This window comes from Ovis canadensis, chromosome 3 (assembly GCF_042477335.2).
Source record: "Ovis canadensis isolate MfBH-ARS-UI-01 breed Bighorn chromosome 3, ARS-UI_OviCan_v2, whole genome shotgun sequence".
NCBI lineage: Eukaryota > Metazoa > Chordata > Mammalia > Artiodactyla > Bovidae > Ovis > Ovis canadensis.
Genome location: NC_091247.1, coordinates 226,050,949 through 226,072,412, shown reverse-complemented (window position 1 = coordinate 226,072,412; position 21,464 = coordinate 226,050,949). Strand labels below are relative to the sequence as shown.

The following is a 21,464-nucleotide window of genomic DNA, read 5'->3' as shown; positions in this document are numbered from 1 at the left end:
TGTGTGTTTATGAATATGTATCTACACACACAATGGAATATTATTCAGCCATAAAAAAGAATGAAATCTCACCAGTGGTGATATCATGCATGGATCTTGAGGGCACTATGCCGGGTGAGATAGATCAGTCAAAGGAAGACAAGAACGGGTAGTCTCACTCGTACGTGGAATCTTAAAACGACAACAACCAGAGCAAGCCTGTAGATCCAGAAAATAGATGGGCTGTTGCAGAGGTTGGGGGGGAGTGTCAGAGGGGGTGAAGGGGTCCAGAAGCGCAGCTTGCAGTTATGAGAGGGTAAGTCCTGGGGACGTGAGCACAGTAAGGTGAGCGTAGTTAGTAGTACTGTGCGGTGTGTTTGAAAGAGCAAATCTTCAAACGTTCTCATCCTATGGATGGTGACGAACAGTATCTCAACTTATCCTTACACCTTACGTCCTTACACTTATCCACACACCGTGTCACAGTGTATATGACGTTGTCATTATCTTGGGCACCTGAAACCAACAAGATGTTATATGTCAATTGTGCAGCAATAAAAAGTTAAACGCGGGAGAAAATGTTGCCACATTTGACATGACGTGAGATGAAACAGACCCTGCGTCAGTCCCGGTCCTGGGCGGCTCCACGGCGCTCTCATCTGCGTGTGTGTCCGTCTGCCGTCTGCCACTGCAGCTCTCTGTCCACACCATCTCCGAATGAGTGAATGAGCTAAAGAATCCCCCGGAGGAGAGAAGCACTCCAAGGACACAGAGATGGGATGTGATGGCTGAATGGGGTTTAAGAGAAAGGCCTGTTGAACGCACCCGAGTTACGTCCAAGTTGCTAAGTTATAAAGCCCAGAGGCAGAGAATTGAGTTGGTGAAATTTCAAGTAAAACTATGTGCAAGATCGGCATAAATCACATATGCCATAAAACGAGTGAAAAAGTGGAATTTATCTTTCCCAGACAGGGCTGGCCTCATTACCCACGCGTGTGCCCCCGTCCCTCCCCTCCTGCCGCTTGTGAGTAATGAGGCTCGGAGAGGAGCCGCGCGTCCTTGGCGATGCCCACACACTTTCTCTTCCCGCTCCCGTTTACTGGGCGCGTGTGGGTCCGTGGCCGGGAGCGCTCCGAGCCAGTGGACGATGCCCCTCACGTCTTCACAGCGCCAAGCTCGGCCAGTGCCGTGCCGTCATGCTCTCCTACCCAAGAACACAAGCCCGGTCCATAAAAGTTCCCGACCGGCCCCTGTTTTCTCAAGGACGTCACACTGTGAAGCTGTCGAGTCACTTTGCCCTTCAGGTTAGCCCGCTTTTCAACTTTGGTGTCAGTGGGTCTTCCAGAGAACCCTTCGGAATGCAGCGTTTCCCGGACTTTCAACCTCCTCCTTTATACCGGACCCTGATAAGATTCACAGACAGGAGTCGTGCTCACCAAAGGGACTGTAACTTCACATTTGCTTCTTAAATTTAAGTGAATCAACTTTGTTTAAAGTGGCCTGAATACATTTTTAAGATTCAGAAGAGTCCTTTCTCAAGCCCGTATTTATTTTCCAGGCCTTGCTCTTTTGGGGCCCAAGTCTGAGTTGAAGATCCAGGGTCAGGGCAGCATCAGTAAACGAGCCACAGAAGCGCAGCTGGCGGTTCTGAGATGTGAACCGAGAGGCTCAGGAGCAAAACCGGCCGGGTCACCCAGGGCTCTTCCCCCCGTGCCGGCCTGGCCGCGGGCCGGGGGGCTCTGTGGCCCCACCCTCGTGGGGCTCCCGTCTCGCATCCAGACTGGGGCCCAGACGCTGCATCGGCTGCCACTGGTTCTGTTGGGCAGCTGGCTGGATCCCAGGCCCGAATCCTCACTCACTGCGTGCACAGACTTACTCTGCAAGCGAGGTGATTATTGCCTGGAAACCAGTCCAAGAAAGGCTCAACGCCTCAATTCTCTAAAAATATGTATCTCCAAAAAAGTTCTGATTTTTTTTTATACCTTCGTTTGCTTCCCTTTTTGAAGGATTAAGTGGAATGTAATAGTTGTGATGAGGAGTAACCAGTTCGTAACATGGGACTGAATTCAGAGTACACCTGTGCGGGAATCCAGGCAGTTGCCTCTCTCGACACACATCCTCGGACAGTTAGCGCAGCTCATTTGTGTCAGCTTCTTAGAGGCACACATCGGCCAACTCGGAACCAGGGGCCAGTCGGGGAAGGGAGACGGTGACCCGCACGGCCTCAGCGTCCTTGCCTCCCCCACCCCAATATACTCTCAGACTTTGCTCTCCTGATCTCTGACTTTTCTGTTGCTATGGAAAATTTTTTTACCAGGCACACTCAAGGAACCTATTTGTGGGTATGTATCCACAAAGGGGAAGGCAAAAAGAGAAAAGAGTGGCAGAGGATGAGCTGGTTAGATAGCGCCACCGATTCAATGGACAGTTTTCTCAATGGAGAAAACTCCAAGAGACAGCAGAGGACAGAGAAGCCTGGCATGCTGGGGTCATACAGTGTCGGACACAACCTAGCGTCTGATGACAGGAACAATCCATAATACGTATCTTGGGTGATAGACAATTACCAGAGAAGATTTCGAGTTTTGAGTTTCTGGCTTCCTCTTTTCCCCTACTAAGAAGCTCACCGCCGAGCTGGAGTCACATCGGCACGGTGTTCAGGTTAGTAGGGAGAGCTTTCTGGAGACCTAGGTAAGTCGGAGTTATAGAATAGACTCCATGCCCCGTAGGTCCGGAGCGAGACAGCTCATTCTCAAAGATGTCCACATGTCTTTATTCCCTTACCAATAATTTCTGTTAAGTCTGGGAAGAATTTTCCCGAAAGACGGAATCAGAAGCTTGAACACATTCCCAAGGAAATGAGCCCTCGAACTAAAGCAGGAGCTACAGCTAGATGTCGTCCCTGTGTCCCTGCGAGGGACAGCTGGCCAGCCCGGAATCCGCATGGGAGGATGCTGCCCCCTTCCTATAAAATGGGATGACAGTTACCCGCCTCCCTTGGCAAGAAGAAAGGATGGGAGATGGAGCATGAAGGCGGCACAGGTCCTGGCTTGCCAGCTGATCCACGCAAAGGATGGCTGCGCTTCTTCACAGCAAAGGACCTGGCAGCAGGCAAGGGCTCCTCGGACCCCTGCACCTCCAGCGCTCACCAACGGGGCCCAGGCTCTTCGGCGTCCTTAGTCCCACTCCTGCTTCAGGGCCTTGGCACTGGCTATCCCTGGGCCCAGAGAGGGCTGCAGGGGGCTAAATCCCAGCTGAGTCCTTCAGCTGCCATCTCTGCTCAACTGTTGCCTCCCCAGTGAGGCCCACTTGCACCCACTACTGGGGGTTGCAGCCCGGCCCACTGTGAACATTCCTAGCCCTGCTCGCCAGCGCTCAGCCATCCCACTGACCCATCGTACAGGGCATTGATGTCTTCTGTTTATCGTCAGCCTTGCCCCACCTGGAATGGAAATTCTGCTAGGGTGGCCGCTCTGACACCTAGAGCAGTGCCTGGCACATGACAGGCACCCACCGAGGCTTCGTCGGGGAGAATGGAGGTATATTTCCCATGAATCACTGTATTTTTAAATGCTTCACTCCGTTTTTAAAATACTCATTCTAGTATAAAGCCAAGGTTGTAATTTCTCTAACATAGTTTTGCTGATAAGAATAATTAAAAAATGATAATGATGATTTTTTTTCCAGAGTACCTTTCAATGTATGTAGTGCACCAAGGGTGCAAAGCATCTTCAAGATTAGCTGGTAGATGAATCATCAGATCATCCCATTAGAATGATCATGGAGCTCTTGCTCCAAAGAAATTATTGGTTTTCCCTGCTGGAGTGTGTGTGTCTCAAATGTATTCTCTTTCAGGGATAAACTTAAGGACCACGATCAAGATATCAGCAAAGCGCTCGCCAAACTAGATAAATCCCAAACTGGCTACATATCCCTGGGCCGGCTGCGGAAGCTGCTGCAGGAGTGTGGCTGTTGTCTGAAGGAAGAGGAGCTGATTGATCTTCTAAACAGGTTTCCTTTGAGCAAGTTAACTATGGTTCTCACAGCGCTGAATATCAGGCTGGTCATGTCGCTTTCATGAATTTTTCCTTCTCTGTCCACTCAAACAGCCTTTCGGCATCGAAGTAACCCCCATGCCACCAAAAATTGAGTTTCAACCTGTGTTCAGAAGTAAAACTATAATGTACTCCCAGAACATTTATAAGCGAGTGTGGCTCAATTGAAAAACAAAAAGAATGAGCCTTCTAATAATCCTCTGGTCGGGCTGTGATCTAATGGGTTTGAGTCAACCCAAAGCAAACAGAAAGCAACTTGACAAATATATAATTTTCCTGCGGGTGTGTCCAGCAGCACAATCATCTTTTTTTTTTTCACATTACTTTCCTTTCACCCATGTTATTCATACACTTGGGCAGGAGTCAAGTCATCCTTCAAGGCTTATTAAAAACAGCAGCTCTCTGCCCTGATGTCCCCCACCCCCACCTTCTCCTCCCTAGAGCCAATAACTTCCAATGCTTTAAATGCCTATTTTTGGTACTTAAGTTAATAGTCTTAAGTGACAAAGTTAAATAGCTACTTATTTTCACTTTTAAGGCAGTGTCTATCGGCTTCCTATCAGGAAACTGTGGGTTTAACTCCTTTTCACCCATCGCATAGTCACCAACCCCTCCCCTCCCAGCCTCCCCCGCCCCATGGAAACCCACGCACATTTACCCCCATGGGCTCCCCATGTCGCCGTGTCAACATTTTGCTGTAGTTGGGTGTTCAGGGTTTATATTTCTGTGACGAAATGATCGCTTTTCTTTTCCTGTGTAGTGTGTTGTTTTCCCTGGAGTTAATCATTATTTTTTCTGTTTGCTTTGTTTCTATGTACTTCTTATCATTAATTAAACCCCAGTTCACTCCCATTTGTGAAATCTCTTTCTAGTGTGTTCAGACAACCTCAGCTGATCTGTCAGCTTCATCTTCTCGGATGTGCCTTTTCATGTTCCTCAACTCAGAAATTTTCTTGATTTGTTTCATTAACGAGCTCCTCTCCTGTTTGTTTCTTTCTGAGCCTCCTACTGTTATTGACTAGTGAGCCACTTAAAGTGTCTCCCAGTATTTTAAACCTTTCCTGTCCTCCATCCCTTTTTCTTCTTGCTCCACCTTCTGGGAGATTTTCTCAATTTTAGTTTGCAACCCTTCTTTTGAGATTTTTATCCCTGCTAATAGTACTTTTCATATTTTTAATTACCAGTGCATGTTTTAAATTCTCAGAATATTCCTTTTCTATAGTATCCTGTTCTTGTTTCATGGATATACTGGTTCATTCCTCTGAAACTATTAACAATAGATTTTTTTTTTAAGTTTTCTTCACTTGAGAAATGTCACTTCTCTCCTCAGTGTTGCTTTTTCCTCCCATCTTCCATGTTAGACATTTCCCTCAAAAATATGCCCCTAATAAGAGTGAGATACTAAGAAGCAGATTAAAAGTTCTGCACAGATACATAGAGCTAGTCAACTCTGGTTGAACTGCTTTGGCAGGGTAATCTGGCAGGTAGTTTCCTTGGAAGACTCCCAGTGTCAGAATCTTTAAAACTTTTCTTTTGGGCTCGTCAGATTTCCCAGGGACTCAGGTTGCCAGGTAAGACATAAAATGCTATGTTAAGTTTCAGATAAACAGTTTTTTTTGTTTTTTTTTTTAGTGTATATTCCATGCAATATTTGGTATACATTTACACTAAAGTTATTTTTGTTCATCTGAAACCCAGCTTGCTGGGCCCCTCCCTCAGGCTCTCTGACTTAGCCTGGGCCCTGGGAATCTGCATTCCTAACAAGGTCCTGAGTGATGCTGATGCTGCTGGATCAGAGCACCCTGAGAACCACTGTTTGACACCTTTTAAAAACTCCTTCTTCTGTCACTTTAGGAAGAAGCAAACTAGTTATGTGCTTTGGGGCCCCTTGAACTGCAAGCTTTATCCTCTTGTAATTTTGAATCAAAACAATTCATTTGATTGCCCCTCCTCAAACTGCTTCCACATGCAGTTTCTAACTTGCCACGTCCCATAGCTGTGCAGGCTGGCAGTCCTATGACTGAGCACCTGCATCTCACGTTCCTCTCTTCGTGAGGTGAGGATATTAGCATTCCCTCCCTTCCCACTAAAAAATGTGAGCAGTTGCTCTAGAATTTGCAGCCCAAGTGGACAACTAGCCTCAGTCCCACGTCAAGTAACACATCACTGCTTCACAGGAGGTGCAAGCACCTTATTACAGAGTAAGTGTTCCCAAGTCCTGTCTGCTGTTCCTTAGGGGTCCTCAACACCTGGGCCACAGACGGGTACTGGGCCGTGGCCTGTTAGGAACCAGATCGCACAGCAGGAGTTGAGCAGCGGGCCAGCTAGCAAAGCTTCACCTGCCGCTCTGCATCACTCGCATTACCTCCTGAACCATGCCACCCCCCATCATCAGTGGAAGAACTGTCTCCCACAAAACTGGCCCCTGGTTCCAAAAAGGTTAGGGACCTCTGCCTTATAACATTGCTGTTATCCACCTCACCTGTCCATTTGCTAAAATCTCCCAATACATTGTTATTGTAACGTTGAGCAAACAGTGGTTTATTAGACCAACTAAGAATAAGAAAGATAAAAATATTATTATTTTTAGAATATTTATGTATTTATCTGGCTGTGCCGGGTCCTCGTGGTGGTACTTGGGATCTTCCATCTTCGTTTCGACATGCTAGAGCTTTAGTTGCCGTGTGTGGGATCTAGTTTCCTGACCTGGGATTGAACCTGGGCCCCTGGCATTGGGAGCATGAAGTCTTAGCCACTGGACAGCCTGGAAGTCCCTCAAAGACATCAGTTTACCTTCATTTATTCCTTCTCCCATGCTCTTTCTTCCTTGAGGTAGATCTATGTTTCTGGCTCTTTGATTTTCTTTCTCTCAGAAGAGTGTGTTTTAGCGTTTTTGAAGGCCAGGGTGGCTGTGATGAATTCCCTCGGGGATTGTTTGTCAGAGAAGGTATTTATTTCTCCTTCACTTTTGAAAGATAAGTTTCACCGAATATAGTATTCTAGGTTGGTAATTTTTTTTTCCTGTCAACACTTTAAATATTTCAGTCCACTGTCTTCTTACTTGCATGATTTCTGATGAGAAACCCCATGTAATTCTTATCTTTGTTCCTCTGCAAATAAAATTTTCTGCCCTCTCTGGCTGCTGTAAAGATCTTCTCTTTGTCTTTGATTTTCTAGTATTGCCCAAGTTGCCACTTCTGTGTTCCTGCTGGCTTACAGCTCCAAAGGTCTTTGTTCCAGGAAAGCAGCTCTTGGCTGTGATTCTCTGTGTTCACCCATCTCTCCAAATTTGGAGGTAATGTTTTGCCCTGTGACCTCAGTTTTCTGATGGGACCAAGAAAGGCCATTGGTTTTCAGTCTGTTCGGCTTCCTTCTTATCGTAAGGATGAGAGTGGCCCTTCCAAGCTCTTAGGCACGGAGCCCCGCTACCCCCTTTCTGCCACCTTTTCTCTCCGTGTCCCACCTTTTGTCAGCTGCGATATTTTTTTTTGCAAAAGCTGGTTAGCTTTTACATGGCCTGCAGCCGCAACCGGATCCTCTCTGCTTGATTCACAGGTTGATTATAAAACTCAAATGCCATTAAACAGCATTTCAGAATTATGGCTGTGTATGTGTCCATAATTCATAGTATTCAGTGTCCAAGCAATGAATGAAAACTAACTTTCTTCTCAGCGGCTCTACCCCTGGGCCTCTGTGTCCACCTCAAGCCATTTGCGGAAAGGCTGTAAATGAATATGTACAGAGTCATTACTATGAAATGCTGTAAACTCTGCTATAAACTACTTCCTAGAACAAAGAGAGTAGGGTGATTTCTTTACCCATCGCTGATTTCTAAAGTGGGGCTCAGTGTCTTCTGGAGTTCAGCATCGTCAGCCTTCAGCCCCCCCAGCGTCTGCCCCCTAGTTGTCTGCTCCCTCCGATTTCCTGTGGGCTCACTCCGCCCGAGAGCTTGGCTCCTCACGCCCTGCTCCAGGTCACCACCAGGAGCCTCCCAGACTGTCCAGGGTCAGAGCCCCTGTTGCTTATGCCCACGTCTTTTTATTTCTGAACTTGCATTCTTATTTTGCTGGAGTATTTTCCTAAGAAAAAGGGGGACAGGAAAACAATTTTCTCAGTTCTTTGTCTGAAAATGTTTTTTGTTTTCCTTTGTACAGATTGTTAGCTTGCTGGAACATAGACTCCTAGAGAGCAAGTCATTTTCCCTTAAAATTTTAGAGGATAGTGTTCTATTGCCTATGTGTATATGCATGTATATGTATACATGTATGTATATGTATGTACATGTAAGTGTATGAGTGTGGATGTGTGTGTGTGTTTGTAGAGAGAAAAGAAGGACCATTTCATCCTCAAATGCCTGTATCCTCTTCTTCCTTAAATAGGGTCTCCTCTCACTAAATCTATTTCCAGCTGAACATGAATTCAAATGCATTCAGTGAATAAATCACGAAAAATAGCACCAGATAAATAATCAACTAAATGATTACAAGAGACTCTTGTTAAAATGCAGTTAGGCCTGATACTTTCGTAAACACCACAAGGGCTGTGGAATTTCTGTAGTCCACCTGTCAATGGGGTGATCAACTTTTTTACGAGTTGAAACCTTAATAAGGATCCATCGCTCAGTTGCTTGTTTCTTCTCAAAGACCTCTTGATGATAAACATCTCTGTTATTTATAATTATATGTAGATTATTCTTTTCTAGATCCAAAATAGACTTTTCTAAATAATACTGAGATTAGCATATGCATTTGATTTTATTACTAAATTTTAATACCAAGTTGGCAATTTACCCTGCCGATGAAATGGAGCTGATTATCCTCTTCCTCGGCGTCTCGGCCGTGCGAGCCAGAGACGCAGGGCCCGTGGAAAGCAGCTCTGCAGCTGTGGTTGGAGAAACACGGCTCTGGCTCCTTCTCTTTAGAAGCTGCTATTCCCATTGCTGGAAACCTTCCTCTCCACTTCCTGGCATTCCGAGCTGTTCTTTGATACATGCTCCATCTTGCGAAGGAGCACATAGGGGTTAAGATGCCAGTGATCCCCAGGGAATCTGTTACAGAAACGTGAACTTTGAGTGTCATCAAGCTATGTTTTGCATTATTTTACATCTTTAATAAATAAGCTCTATAGTCTCAGGAAACTTGGATTTGCTCTCGCAGAGTCTTCTTTTAGAATTAAAGAGATTTTTCTGTGTGTTGGAGTGGAGCACAGGAGCCTCTCTTTCTGCGTGGATGTCCTTGTTGAGATGCACACCCAGATGGAATTTCTTTCTAAAATATTTTTACTTATTTATCTGCTGCGTCACGTCTCAGTTGGGCCATGTGAGCTCTTTCGGTGCGGTACCCAGACTCTCCAGTTACACCGTGTGGGCTTAGTTGCCCCGCAGCACATGCGGTCTTCGTTCCCCAACCAGGGATCGGACCTGCATCTCCTGCCATGTAAGGTGGATTCTTAACCACTGGACCACCAGGGAATTGATATTTGAGAAAATACTAAGCTGTGTAGGTTTTGTTAAAAAAAAAAAAATATTTTGGGTGCTCTCAGCTTGCCAACATAGTTTCAACCACTCTGAAAAAGAATTTAACATCTATTTTACTCAGCCCCTCTTTTCCTTGTCACTGGCTCTGACGTGCTTCCCTGATTTCAGAGTCCCTGCCATTTCTCAGTGAGGGCCCTGGTCAGCTAAGGTCTCGAGGAACACAGCCCCGGCCCCCACCTCCCGAGTCCTGCCTCCATCCCAGCTCTGCCATCACCGTCTGCATCTCCCCAGATCACGCCTCCGCACACATCACGCCCGTGCTGAGGCTCCTGCACCTGCCCCCATCACAGGGCCGGATTCCTCCAGCCAGTCCTCCTCCCCCACCCTCTGCTCTTCGAACCCTGTGAGCCTGACTGTCCAGCCTTCAAGACTCAGAGCGCCAGCGCAGCGCGGTCTGCGGCCCCAGCAGCAGCAGCGGCGCCGCACCTCTCCCGCTGTAGCCCTTCCCTGAGCCCTCGAGCAACAGCCTAGCTGACCCGTGTGCGGCCCCTACAGGCCAGGAAAGGGCGCCTCACCTTTGTTCGTGTCCTCCGCACTGTTTTGTACTCAGCAGGTGTTTGTTGATTGAGTAAGTGATGGTGTTTTTAACTAATATATTGTGTTCTTTCTTTGGGGACAAGTTGGGGAATCGGCTGGCACAATAACTCCATCAATTACCTTGACTTCTTGCGAGCGGTGGAGAACAGCAAGCCTACGAAACCTCAGTCCCAGGAGAAAGAGGAGAGCATGCCCATCAATTTTGCAGCCCTAAATCCAGAGGAGGTTCTGAAGAACATCCAGGAGGTCGTCGCCGCCTCCAGCCTGGCTTTGTCAATGGTATGGCAGGCCACACACGCCTTTACGTGGGGACTGAGGCCCTGGCACCATGCCAGCTCCTGAAAACCACCTCACAAACCGGCCCCTCCCCCTGGGTCCCTCCCCTTCCCTCCACTCTCCTGGAGCATCAGAACCCGATGGTGGGTCGGGACCAGACTGTTCGTGTGAGCACACGTGTGTGTCCAGTTTTGCCCCGTGCAAAGCTGCCATGATCACAGCCGGCGTGTGTTGTGTGAGGCCGAAGCACTCGCCTCCAGCAGAGGCAGGATCTACTGTGAGGGCCGAAGCACTCGCCTCCAGCAGAGGCAGGATCTGCCGTGAGGGCAGCGGTTTCTGGGCAAAGAGGGCAGAGGATGGAGGCATCAGGAGAGAGTGGGCTCCCAGGCCCATGCGGGTGGGAAATGCCATCTCAAGGTGGCCTTGAAGAGGCTGCCCAGGGCAGGGCTGTGGCCAAAGACTCACTGTGACCGGAGCACCAGGAGTGTGAGAAGGGAGTGCCCCCGGTACACTGACGTTGAGGCTGACATTTCTTGACCCCGTGGGGTATGTCAAGACCCAGCCTACATGGGGATAGTGCCATGGGATGCATCCTCGGAAGACAGTGCCTGGGCCATGCTCCTGGCGAGGGGCTGGTCACCCTTGAGGGTCCCCACGTGAGCTGCCCTCTGCAGCAGACGTGGGAAGAGGAGATGCTGTGTGCAGAGGGCAGGCCTTGCCACCTGATGAGACGGCGAATCCAGAGCCGCCCATGCGATGTCAGGTGTGTGGTCCAGACGGCACAGTGGGAGCAGGGCTGTCTCTGTGACTGCGATACACAGACCCAAGGACCCGCCCAAACACCCAGGCCCAGGCTTTTTAACTCCCTTAGCGCTGGGAGGCAAGCTGGGCTCCTGAGTCCAAGCCTCAGGGGTCGGAGGAGAGACGAGAGGCCAGGGGCAGCCCAGCCAGCCCGTGACTGTTCTGGAACGCCAGCGAGCGTGGCCTTCCTCCCGGACAGCAGAGATGGTCTGTGTGTAGGAATTCACGAGGATCTGACACTTTTGTGTCTTTTTTTTTTTAACGACTATCTAAAGATCACAGATTAGTATGGCCTCGCTGCAGGTCAGCTGGAATCCCCTCTATATACCCTGTCAACACCAGGTTGCCCGGGCCCAGGGGTCGCCTTCTGAGGGTTGCAAACTCAATGTGTACAGGGGGCCGGAAGTAAGGAAGTGACGCAGGGGCTGGGGGTGGCTGCAGGAGGCCGGGGGCACAGCCCTGTCCAGAGGGCAGCTTCTGCTCAGCGCCTCCGCTGACCGACCGCTGCTAAGCTGAGAAATGGTCCCAGCTCGGCTAGATCTTTGCATTTTTTATGAGCAGCTATGAAAGCTCCTGATTTCTCAATGCCAACACATGTTTCAGATCTGTCAGAGGCACCGTGCAGGCCAAATAAGTCCACTGCAGGGTGGCCCTGCCCTCTCCCAGCTCAGGGTGGTTCTCAAACTGAGGTCCGTAGAAACTGCAGGAGGAGCTATAGTTCTCACTCCCGAGAAACACTCCTTAGGAGGTGAGGTTTTAAGCAGGAGAGTGAGATTCTCTGGCCACAAGACTGCAGGTGGCCTGAATGCAGGTGGCCTTTGTGGCAGGGAGGGAAGGAAGGAATGACTGTCTGGGGAGAGGGGTCAGCACGGGGACCAGAGACACAAATGGCGTCTCTGCAGGTCCTGGGGGACCCATCTCGGTGCAGCCTCTTATTTCTGAAATGGTGCAGCGACACCTTGTATATCTGTGCAGAGTCTATAGCTCCCTGCTGCTGCTGCTGCTGCTAAGTCGCTTCAGTCGTGTCCAACTCTGTGCGACCCCATAGACGGCAGCCAACAAGGCTCCTCTGTCCCTGGGATTCTCCAGGCAAGAACACTGGAGTGGGTTGCCAGTTCCTTCTCCAATGCATGAATGTGAAAAGTGAAAGTGAAGTCTCTCAGTCGTGTCCAACTCTTCGTGACCCCATGGACTACAGCCTACCAGGCTCCTCCGTCCATGCCTTTGCATATCTGAGCCTCCCTGCCCCCAGCCTGTGGCTTGTCAGGCTGGACTGATGCATGAGGAAGCCACCCAGCCCCAGGGAAGTGCAGATCGTGTGGCCACAGAGAGCCAGACCCCAGCTCATCCCTTAGGTCCATGGAGCCTTGCGGCTCCACGGGGCCTTCTAACGCCCTCAGGACAGGATGCTCAGTCAGCGCCCTTCATCTGGAGGGTTGTTCCCCTTACCAACCTGCTGAGATCCACTGTGCACAGGTACCTGGGACGGATGTGACTTCAGGTTTGCTGTAGTAAAATTTAGACCAACGCGAGTTCTGAAGTCCCAGTTTCTGTACTGAAGACGTTCAGCACAGAGAGGTTGAGGGCTTACTGTGGGTAACACGGCCAAGGTTCAAAGTCTACCTCCCAGCCGTGGCGCCAGAGGCTTCCCACCGTCCCTGGCTATGTCGTAATACCACAGGCAAACACAAACTCGCAGCCAGACAGCAATTTGAGGTTAATTTAGTGACACGGATAACACCACCCCCTGGACCGATGAGGGTGCCTAATTAGTCCTGAGTGACAATTAACTGCAAGGGAATTTGGGTTTCTGTCTGCAAGCATGTTCAATTCTCACTTAAGAATCTAAGATCTTAACCTGCACCTTGATATAGGTTTTCTAATGCAAGAGAAACTAACGATTTTGTTTCAACAGATGGGGGAAACGTGCTTCCTTTTTATAGCACATGTTTGCACTTTGGTTTGACTGCTGTTCTGCTGGGTGGACACTGTCTTCCCCAGCTCCTCCAGCACAGATGTCGGTGGTGGGGTGTCCCTGGGAAGGAAGGCCGTGAGGGCTCTGGCCAAGGGTGGGCAAAGGACAGCAGCCTCAGGGTTCAAGCCTTGGGGTGGGGTTGGGAGGGGTGGTCCCCTGAGTTCTCCTCCTGGCCACACTTCTGACGTTAGACTCCTATCATGAGACCCCTGCCCTACATCCCAGTGCAGTGGAATTTCACCTGAGCCTCTAGTTATGAATGATTCATTCAGGAGCTCAAGTTTAATGAAGAAGAGGCCTCAGGCAGCTTCCTTCACCCCTCGGCTTCAGACCAGTGAGGGCGGGTTCCTCTTTCACTCCTCTTCCTCTTCATATCCAGGGAGGGAGGGAAGTGAGTTTCCTCAACAACACATCGGCTCCTGTACCAGGCGCACCTTCTACCTGCCTCTCAGTCCTGGGGCATTCAATTAGTAATTTAGAATCTACAGGGAACGCCCATTCACTTGATTTCATTTGCATTCCAAAAAGCAATACTTAAGAAAAAATATTTTTGAATTATTAGACTGTAATATCTGCTTTATTTTTTTGATTGTAGGCATTTTCTGCATTGGATAAAGAGGACACTGGGTTTGTAAAGGCTTCGGATTTTGGACAGGTTCTTAAGGATTTCTGTTACAAACTAACAGATAACCAGTATCATTATTTTTTGAGAAAACTCAGACTTCATCTCACCCCCTACATAAATTGGAAATATTTTCTCCAGAACTTCAGCAGTTACGTTGAGGAGGTAAGAGTGTCCGCAGCACATAAGCATTTCTCTTTGGAAAAGGGCTAAAATTAGTCTTGGAAAAATAGATAATTGATTAAAACCGTGTCACATAAATCGGCAGCCACCTGAGTTAATTAGCTTATTATAAATGAAAAGTTGATATTGATTCTACGTCAAGTGTCAGAAGGTACATAATGTATCCTTTACTTCACTGAAATGTTATTTTATTTTACTGATTTTCAAAGAAGTTTAGGAGAGGCTTCAAAGTTCTAGGAGTCATAGATCCCTGAAGATGATCTGGTGTCCGGAGAAGTCACGCCCTGAGGGAGTTGGGACTCACTTAGGAGACCCTTGTTGGGACCCCCTGTTCCAGGCTCTGGGCCTTGCAGCAGCCCAGCCTGGGGTAGGTAGGGGTCAGCGTGGTTGTAGTGGGGTCCTAGGGGGAAGTCTGAGAGGACTTCCTGGAGGAGAGTGGGTGGCCGCCCTCCACAGGGCTCTCGTTCATTCCCGGGACCACTTCTCCGGCTGCGCAAACTGTCCCTTCTTAGGCCGTTTCCTCCGTCTCTAACTGCACATGGACCAGCATCAGTAGTGACGATCGCAGGCTACTCTCAGTGGGCTTGGACCTCTTTGGCCTCCATTCTGTGCTGAGTCAGAGGGCGCTATGGTCCCTGCCTTCCTGGAAGGGGAGATAAAAACAGATGTGAAAAATACCAAAATAAGGTGGCAGCTAAATCTCAACAGGCTGTGCTGGGATGTATTTAATTGCGCACACACACACACACACACACACACACACACACAGTCATAGCTGGATTCTCCTTGCCTGGAGAATTCCATGGACAGAGGAACCTGGCGGGCTACAGTCCATAGGGTCACAAAGAGTCGGACACAACTGTAGCGACTCAGCACACAGGCACACGTAGCTGGAGGCTCGGGTCATTTCCGACTGCACAGACTTGTATGCAGTCAACATCTGAGTCCATAAATCCTCGATCAGTTATGTGGGATAAGCTCTCGGAAGAGAGATGGCTAGAGCAAACAGTATGAACCTTTTTAAGGTCTGAGGCTCAGTGCAGTGATAATGACAGCAGCAGGGTCTGTGCGGGCGAGGCACTGTTCTCAACCCTCTCTACGCACAAACTGGTGCATTCTTCCGCTGTCATGAAGAGGCACACGCTAGTAATATCCCATTTCATGGACGAGAACGCTGGGGCATGGATGTCAGGTCGTTGGCCAGTCACTCCCGGAGGTGGCGTCAGAGCTGGTTAGTGGCCCCCGACGCCTGGCTCCCGCCTCGGGGCTTCTAAACGCTGTGCCAGCTCCTCTGGGGACTACTAAGAGTTTCATCTTTGCCATTTAGATGGTCATTCCTATGTACTATTGTGTTTCCTGGTTTAAAACTATCCATATACATATATATATCATACATATATAGATATATACATATGACATTATATCAAACTCTGTCTTCAGAGCTTTAGGTTTTCTTGCTGTACTATCAGGAATTTAGGATTTATTTATGTCATTACATTGGCGTCAGTTCACTCACTGAAGCTGCTGTAGAACTAGCCAGTGAAGTGACAAGTGGATACATTCTGTTGAGTGAGCAAACCCCATTCAGTTGTCCTGCTGCTCACGGCGGGCAGGTGGTTTGCCGTTTTCTCCGCAGCAAGCAGAGCACAGTCGGCCTTCCGTGACTGTGTCCTTCGCACACGCAGGGTCACTCCGCGTGGACAGACTGAGTTGGGGAGGGGTCGGGACGGCACAGGTTCAGCTCCACAGACACCCCCACGGTGGCTGCAGCGATCAGTGTGTACTCCGGCCGGCCCTGCGGGAGAGCTCCCCACGCACCATATCCTGGAGCCCTGGGTATTATCAAGATTCAGTCTCTGCCAACACTTTCTAATGTTATTAGCCACCCAGGCTCCCTCCTCTGGGAACTGCCTAAAAGGGCCCACTTCTTTGTCGGGTGGTCGTTGTAAATATCTCCTCCCAATCTGTGACTTGTCTTTTCTCTTTGTTTATGGTGACTCTCCCTATTTTTATGTGACTTATATCTTTTCACTGATTTTAAAAGAAATACCTGTTGAGAAAACTTTTGAAAATACAAGTGTTAAAAAAAAACAAGAAAACAGTCATTTAATCCCACGATGATGGTGCAACAGTAACAAGCTCCATCCTGCTGAGCGAGACCTTCTGAGCTCCGAGTCCACCCCGCGCATCACCTCACCTGGGATGAGGGAGGGGATGGGTGGAGCAGGTGGGCTCGGAAGTCGGGTACCACCCGCCTGCTTCCTCAGCCGGGTGGATGCCAGGCAGTTCAGCTTCCGAGCTGGTCTTCTTCCCAGGGCCCAGGGGCTGCTTCGGAGAGCTCATTCGCCTATTTCTAGTGCGTCCCCACCCCGTTCTTTTATTGTGGTGAAACGCATAGACTGTAGTGTCACCGTCTTACCCTTTTCTAAGTGCACAGCCCAGGGGCATTGAGCCCATCCATGTTGCTGTGTAACCATCTCCAGAACTCTCTTGATCTTGCAAAACCAAGCCTCTGTCCCCATTAAACACGTAACTCCCGACCCCTCTCCCCCAGTCTCTGGCAAACACCGTTCTGCTTTCTCTATGAACCTGACAACTTTAGGTGCCTCGGATGAGTGAAATCATACGATATCTGTCCTTTCGTGTCTGGCTTGGTTCTCTAAGCGTAATGCCTTCAGAGTTCATCCTTCTGTAGCACATGTCAGAACGCCCTTCCTTGTTAAGTCTCATAGTATCTGTTGTGTGGATAGACCGTATTTTGCTTACCCATTCACCTATCAGCACACACTTGGGTTGCTTCCCAGTTTTACCTCCTGTGAATAATGCCGCCGTGAACCTGAGCCTACAAACCGAATGCGTGTTTTTACCCAGTGGAGGTTACGCTGTAGCTGTAATTGCATATCTTGCTTTTTTCTCCTTAACATTACATGTCTTCAAGTTCTTCCAAACACAAGTTAAATGTCTGTATAACATTCCATTGACTCTTTATTTTTAAGCATTTAGAGTTTCCCCCCCCCCCAAGTTTTTGAGATTGTCATTTACTTTGCAGTGAACACCTTGTATGTCTACGGCCACATTTTGGATTTTTTCTCCTAAAGAAGGAAACTGAGAAATGAAATAACTGGGTTCAAAGGATAGGAATGCTTTTATTGACCTTGAAAGCAGCCCTTGAAATTATTAAAGGAAATAATGCTTTTATTGACCTTGAAAGCAGCCCTTGAAATTATTAAAGGAAATAATTTCTTTTTCTGTGAGGTTGCATCCTATGAAATTGCCGTCTTTAGAGCCTAAATGATTGACTACTGACAATTTCATATGGTTTAAGCTAATAGTGATAGTTGCTGTTTGTATCCATTTACATGATTAGCAATCATTGTGATGGAGAAAATTAAAGTCACCCCTCGGGATAAAGTATTAACATTTGGAATGAAAGTGTTAATCACTCAGTCATGTCTGACTTTTTGCAACCCCATGGACTGTAGCCTGCCAGGCGCTCCTCTGTCCATGGGATTCTCCAGGCAAAAATACTGGAGTGGGTTGCCACGCCCTCCTCCAGGGGATCTTCCCGACCCAGGGATCGAACCTGGGCCTCCTGCATTGCAGGCGGATTCTTTACCACCAGGAAAGCCCAGTATCTTGATATATTTAGCTCTAGTCTTCTTCCCCATACAGATATCCTTTGGTGGCGGAGTGGGGCGGGGGGCGGGGGGGGGGGCGGGTCAAGGACAGGGAGCATGTGCTGCTGAACTGGGGGGTTGCTGGGGCTTTTCCTCAACTCTTAAAAGACACTTTTGTAAACAAACATTTATTATTTGTATCAAAGTAGTATATGCCCATATAGAAAAAAAAAGGAATTGTCACAAAAGATTCCAGAACAGAGACCACTTGATCAGCTGTTCACCCCAGTCCCATCCCACAAAGCAGCCCCTGTAACCCCTGCTGATTCTCTAGCTATACCTCCTTATCCCTCAGCTTCTTGTCCCCCCAGTTTCTTAGCCATCCCCCTCCCTGGAACTTTCACCATTTCCCACCCTAGCACCCAGCCTCTCCTCTAGGCCCCTGCACATCCCTCCCAGAGCTGCCTCTTCCCCTCCCATGACATCACTGGCATTTCCGCGTCAACAGTGTGTGTCTAAAGCGTGGATCTGGTGGGATGTGCCCCCTCCCACCCACTTTGTCCATCAGCCAGGGCTTCCGGTGGGCGCTGTGCACCCAGCACTGGGCAGGGTCCTGAGGTAAGCCATTGAGCCAGGCCTGTATCCTAGCAAGAGAGACAGATGAGCAGTGAGAACACATATCAGATGTCAGCATCTGATCTGTGCTGTGGGGTCAGATAAAGCTGGGCAGAGGAGGGCCCGGTGAGATGGGGAAGTCTGAGCTGAGACCCGGTGGAGAGGAGGGAGGGAGCTGCGTGACCACTGGTGGGGGGCGGCGCCCTGGAGAGCCTGGCTGGTGTGAAGTTTGGCTGCCGGGGCTGGGGCGAGGGGCAGGGCAGAGAGGGCTAGGAGCAGGCGCCCAGGGAGCGATGGGGTGGGCGGCCTCGTAGCACTTTGAACCGCGTGGAGACCCAGAGAAGGTTTGGGGAGAAGAGTGTCGTGACTATGCGGGGCCTCGGGGGAGAAGACCCGGGGGCCGGGGGCCAGCAGGGAGGCTCCTTTGGCAAGTGGAAGGTGAGAGAACGAGTCAGGAGCAGGCCTTCGACTGAGGAAGGAGGCAGGGGGCAGTGTCCTGGGGCATCACCCACGCCCCATTGCTGGACTCACAGTGGCTTCCAGGCCTCCAACTGCTACAGCGTGGCCTTGCCAAGCACCCATGAGCACGTGCCCAAACCCTTCCCATGGGCCCCCCTGGCCACGCAGAGTCCTCACGGGCCCCGTCCAGAGGTTGCACCATTGGCAGCGGAGGAGGCCCGTCCCTGCTCACGGGTCCCTCTGAGCATCTCTGCCGGCTCTGGAGTCCCTGAGCCCAAAGCATGGCGAGGGGGGGTGTTCCCAGAGCCTCGAGTGTTGCCCCCTGCTTCCCCCCATGCTTGTTCTACCTGATCTCATCTCGGAGTCCCCTGCACCTCCGGAAGCACCTTGCTGAACATTCCTAAGAGGAGGCTTTAGGACTAACTGTAACGCGGGTGACGGCAGGAAGTGTGCTTCGGGACAGAAGGGAGCCGGGGGGCTGGAGGGGCTGCAGCAGGGATGCTGGCACCCCTCGGCCCACTGCTCGGCCCTCCTACTCTGCCCATCCGCGTGCACTAGGCGCTTGGTATCAGCCCCTGAACTGGCTCGGGGAGGAGGTGTGAAGATGGAGGTGCCTTTACCAGAAGAGCAAGTTGAGGCTGGGACTGCTCGCCTGAAGGATGGGGCACGGGGCGACCACGGATGTTCCGGGCACGTCCATCTGCTGTTGGGGGAGGAGGCAGGGGCAGACCACCTGGGCCCCGCACCCCTCGCTCCAGAATTCAGGTCCCAGACCCTGGAGACATCTCAGCAGGGATGTGGTCAACTCCCACGAGGGTGGACTGGGATGGCGAGGCGGCTGTGGACGAGCCAGGACCTGCCCCACCTGGTGGTGATTTCAGAAGATAGTTGCAGGCCAACGACCATTCTTGACAGAAGGAAAAGAAGTTAACTAACAACAGGAACAGTTAATGCATCCTCCTCGAGCTCATTAAATACGACACCAGCCATCCCTTCCTCTAGGGGATGCACGGGCGGCAAGTAATTAAAAGGAGATTACCGAAATGTAATTAAGGCAGTCGGGACCTCTCCTCGCAGAGGAAGTTCACCGTGAATAATCCCCAGCTGAACTGAATCTGCTCTTGGAGAAGGGACAGCTGCAAAGGTAGGGGAGGCGTCGCGAAAGGCCTTGCAGGAGCTGGGAGCACCCGGAGCGTGAAGACGGTGGCTTCACCCGTCTCTTAGATGGGGTGCCAAATGCCCCCCCAAACCTGTATAGATCTGTCTCCTGTGTCCATCACACACTGCAGGGAAAAGCGCCTCAGCTCCCATCACACCAAATGCTGCGGTACTTTCCAGATCCCAGGGTGCAGCTGAGCCCTGGCGTTTCGGCTCCCGCTGCCCCGGGGCACACCCCTGAAGCGCTCCTCAAAGTGGCGGGGGGCGCATGGCCAGTACAGATCGACCATCCTAGCATTGGCTCCACGTGTGGGCCCCGTGTTCCCCCCAGGGACCCCACACCACCACCCAGCCCCGAGCCCACAAGCTGCGGACCACCGAGGCAGGCACCAGTCAGCTTTGCCGGCCAGGATCAGGATGAGACGCACTCGCCTAGGTGGCACCAAAGAGAAGCAAGGAGGTATTATGAAAACCGAAGCGCTCCTGGGGCCTCGGTTGCAAAGTAAAGAAAGATTAACCAGGACAAGCCGTGGACTCAGCACCAACACCTTTCTCACAAGACTCTCGCAAGCCGGGTGAAGACGTTACCTGAGTGTCTGCCCTCAGCAAATACCTCTTTTTCATTTCTGGGAAAAACATTTTACCTTCAAAAAGCTACATGCGAGCTATATAGAGTATCACCTTGTGTTTAGAAAATCATTTCTGTTTAACATTTAAGTCTTAAAGTGAAATTTCAGTATCCTTTGTGAATATAAAATAATGCTCAGAGCAGACATAGAATTTTTAAAAGACACAGTAGGAACCCGTATAAAATCTTTCTACTTTATTACCATGGAAATAATGGAATTTTTAACAAAGCGCATCCTTATTCAATGCAGAGTAATTATTTTGCCACATTTTAGCTAACCAAGACCCAGTGAGATCAGTCCTTACCTGGTGTTTATAATATATCACCTCTGAACTTATCCAGCGAGAGGTTAAGCAACTTGGAGATGATTTTTTTCCAAGAGAGAATTTAAGGTTGTAGTTTTCAACCAACGAAGAGACTGTAACCCACATCAAAATGGTTGTAATCTTTCATGAGCATCATGTTTATATTGGTTGCCAACAGTGTTACTTTGATTTATTTTACTTTTTATTGTAAGTATAATGGTGTCCATGTATTTTTAATGAATATTGTAAAGAATGGGGACATTTCCTTTTCAGGAAAAGGCCCAAAGATTATTGGAAATAAATTAAACAAATTATTAAGATATGCCATTCCAGTTATTTACTCTTTCCCCTGATGCCAAAAAAAAAAAAAAAATCCAAGTGCTCTAGATATAATTTGGGGGATTTTTTAATGTTTCCCCTAAATTTCACTGACTTTCCACTTCCAATGGAATACTTGCTTCCTGTTGTTATTGTTGTCCTGGAGACGGTCGAGGACACGGCAGCTTGGGAGGGATAACTCAGGTCACTTGGACACTTGGGGTGACCTTGGTGACAGTGCAGGGTGAGGGGCTCTGGGCCACCGTGCCTGAGCTAAAGGAAAAGAAACACAGTCAACCGCCTGGAATGAAAATGACACCGTCACACCAGACGAGCAGTCAGGGGCCAGCCTGCTCAGGTTACCTGACCACCAGTCAGCATGACGCAGTGTCCTTCTCAC

The 21,464-nt window shown here is 49.5% G+C and overlaps 1 protein-coding gene and 1 long non-coding RNA gene across 2 annotated transcripts in view; one reads left to right on the top strand and one right to left on the bottom strand.

Annotated features, from left to right (window-relative positions):
• Nucleotides 1-21,464, top strand: part of EFCAB6 (EF-hand calcium binding domain 6) — a 268,456-nt gene that overhangs the window by 205,452 nt on the left and 41,540 nt on the right. Inside the window, exons 24-26 of the mRNA XM_069581729.1 lie at nucleotides 3,835-3,990; nucleotides 10,191-10,386; nucleotides 13,755-13,946. Of these exons, the coding sequence (XP_069437830.1) occupies nucleotides 3,835-3,990; nucleotides 10,191-10,386; nucleotides 13,755-13,946 (544 nt within the window). The remainder of the gene's footprint in view (nucleotides 1-3,834; nucleotides 3,991-10,190; nucleotides 10,387-13,754; nucleotides 13,947-21,464) is intronic.
• Nucleotides 6,612-12,756, bottom strand: LOC138436160 (uncharacterized). The gene is made up of 3 exons (XR_011255358.1): nucleotides 12,638-12,756; nucleotides 8,825-9,081; nucleotides 6,612-7,756 (listed from the first exon to the last, which is right to left on the bottom strand). It is a non-coding gene; the product is annotated as an uncharacterized lncRNA (long non-coding RNA).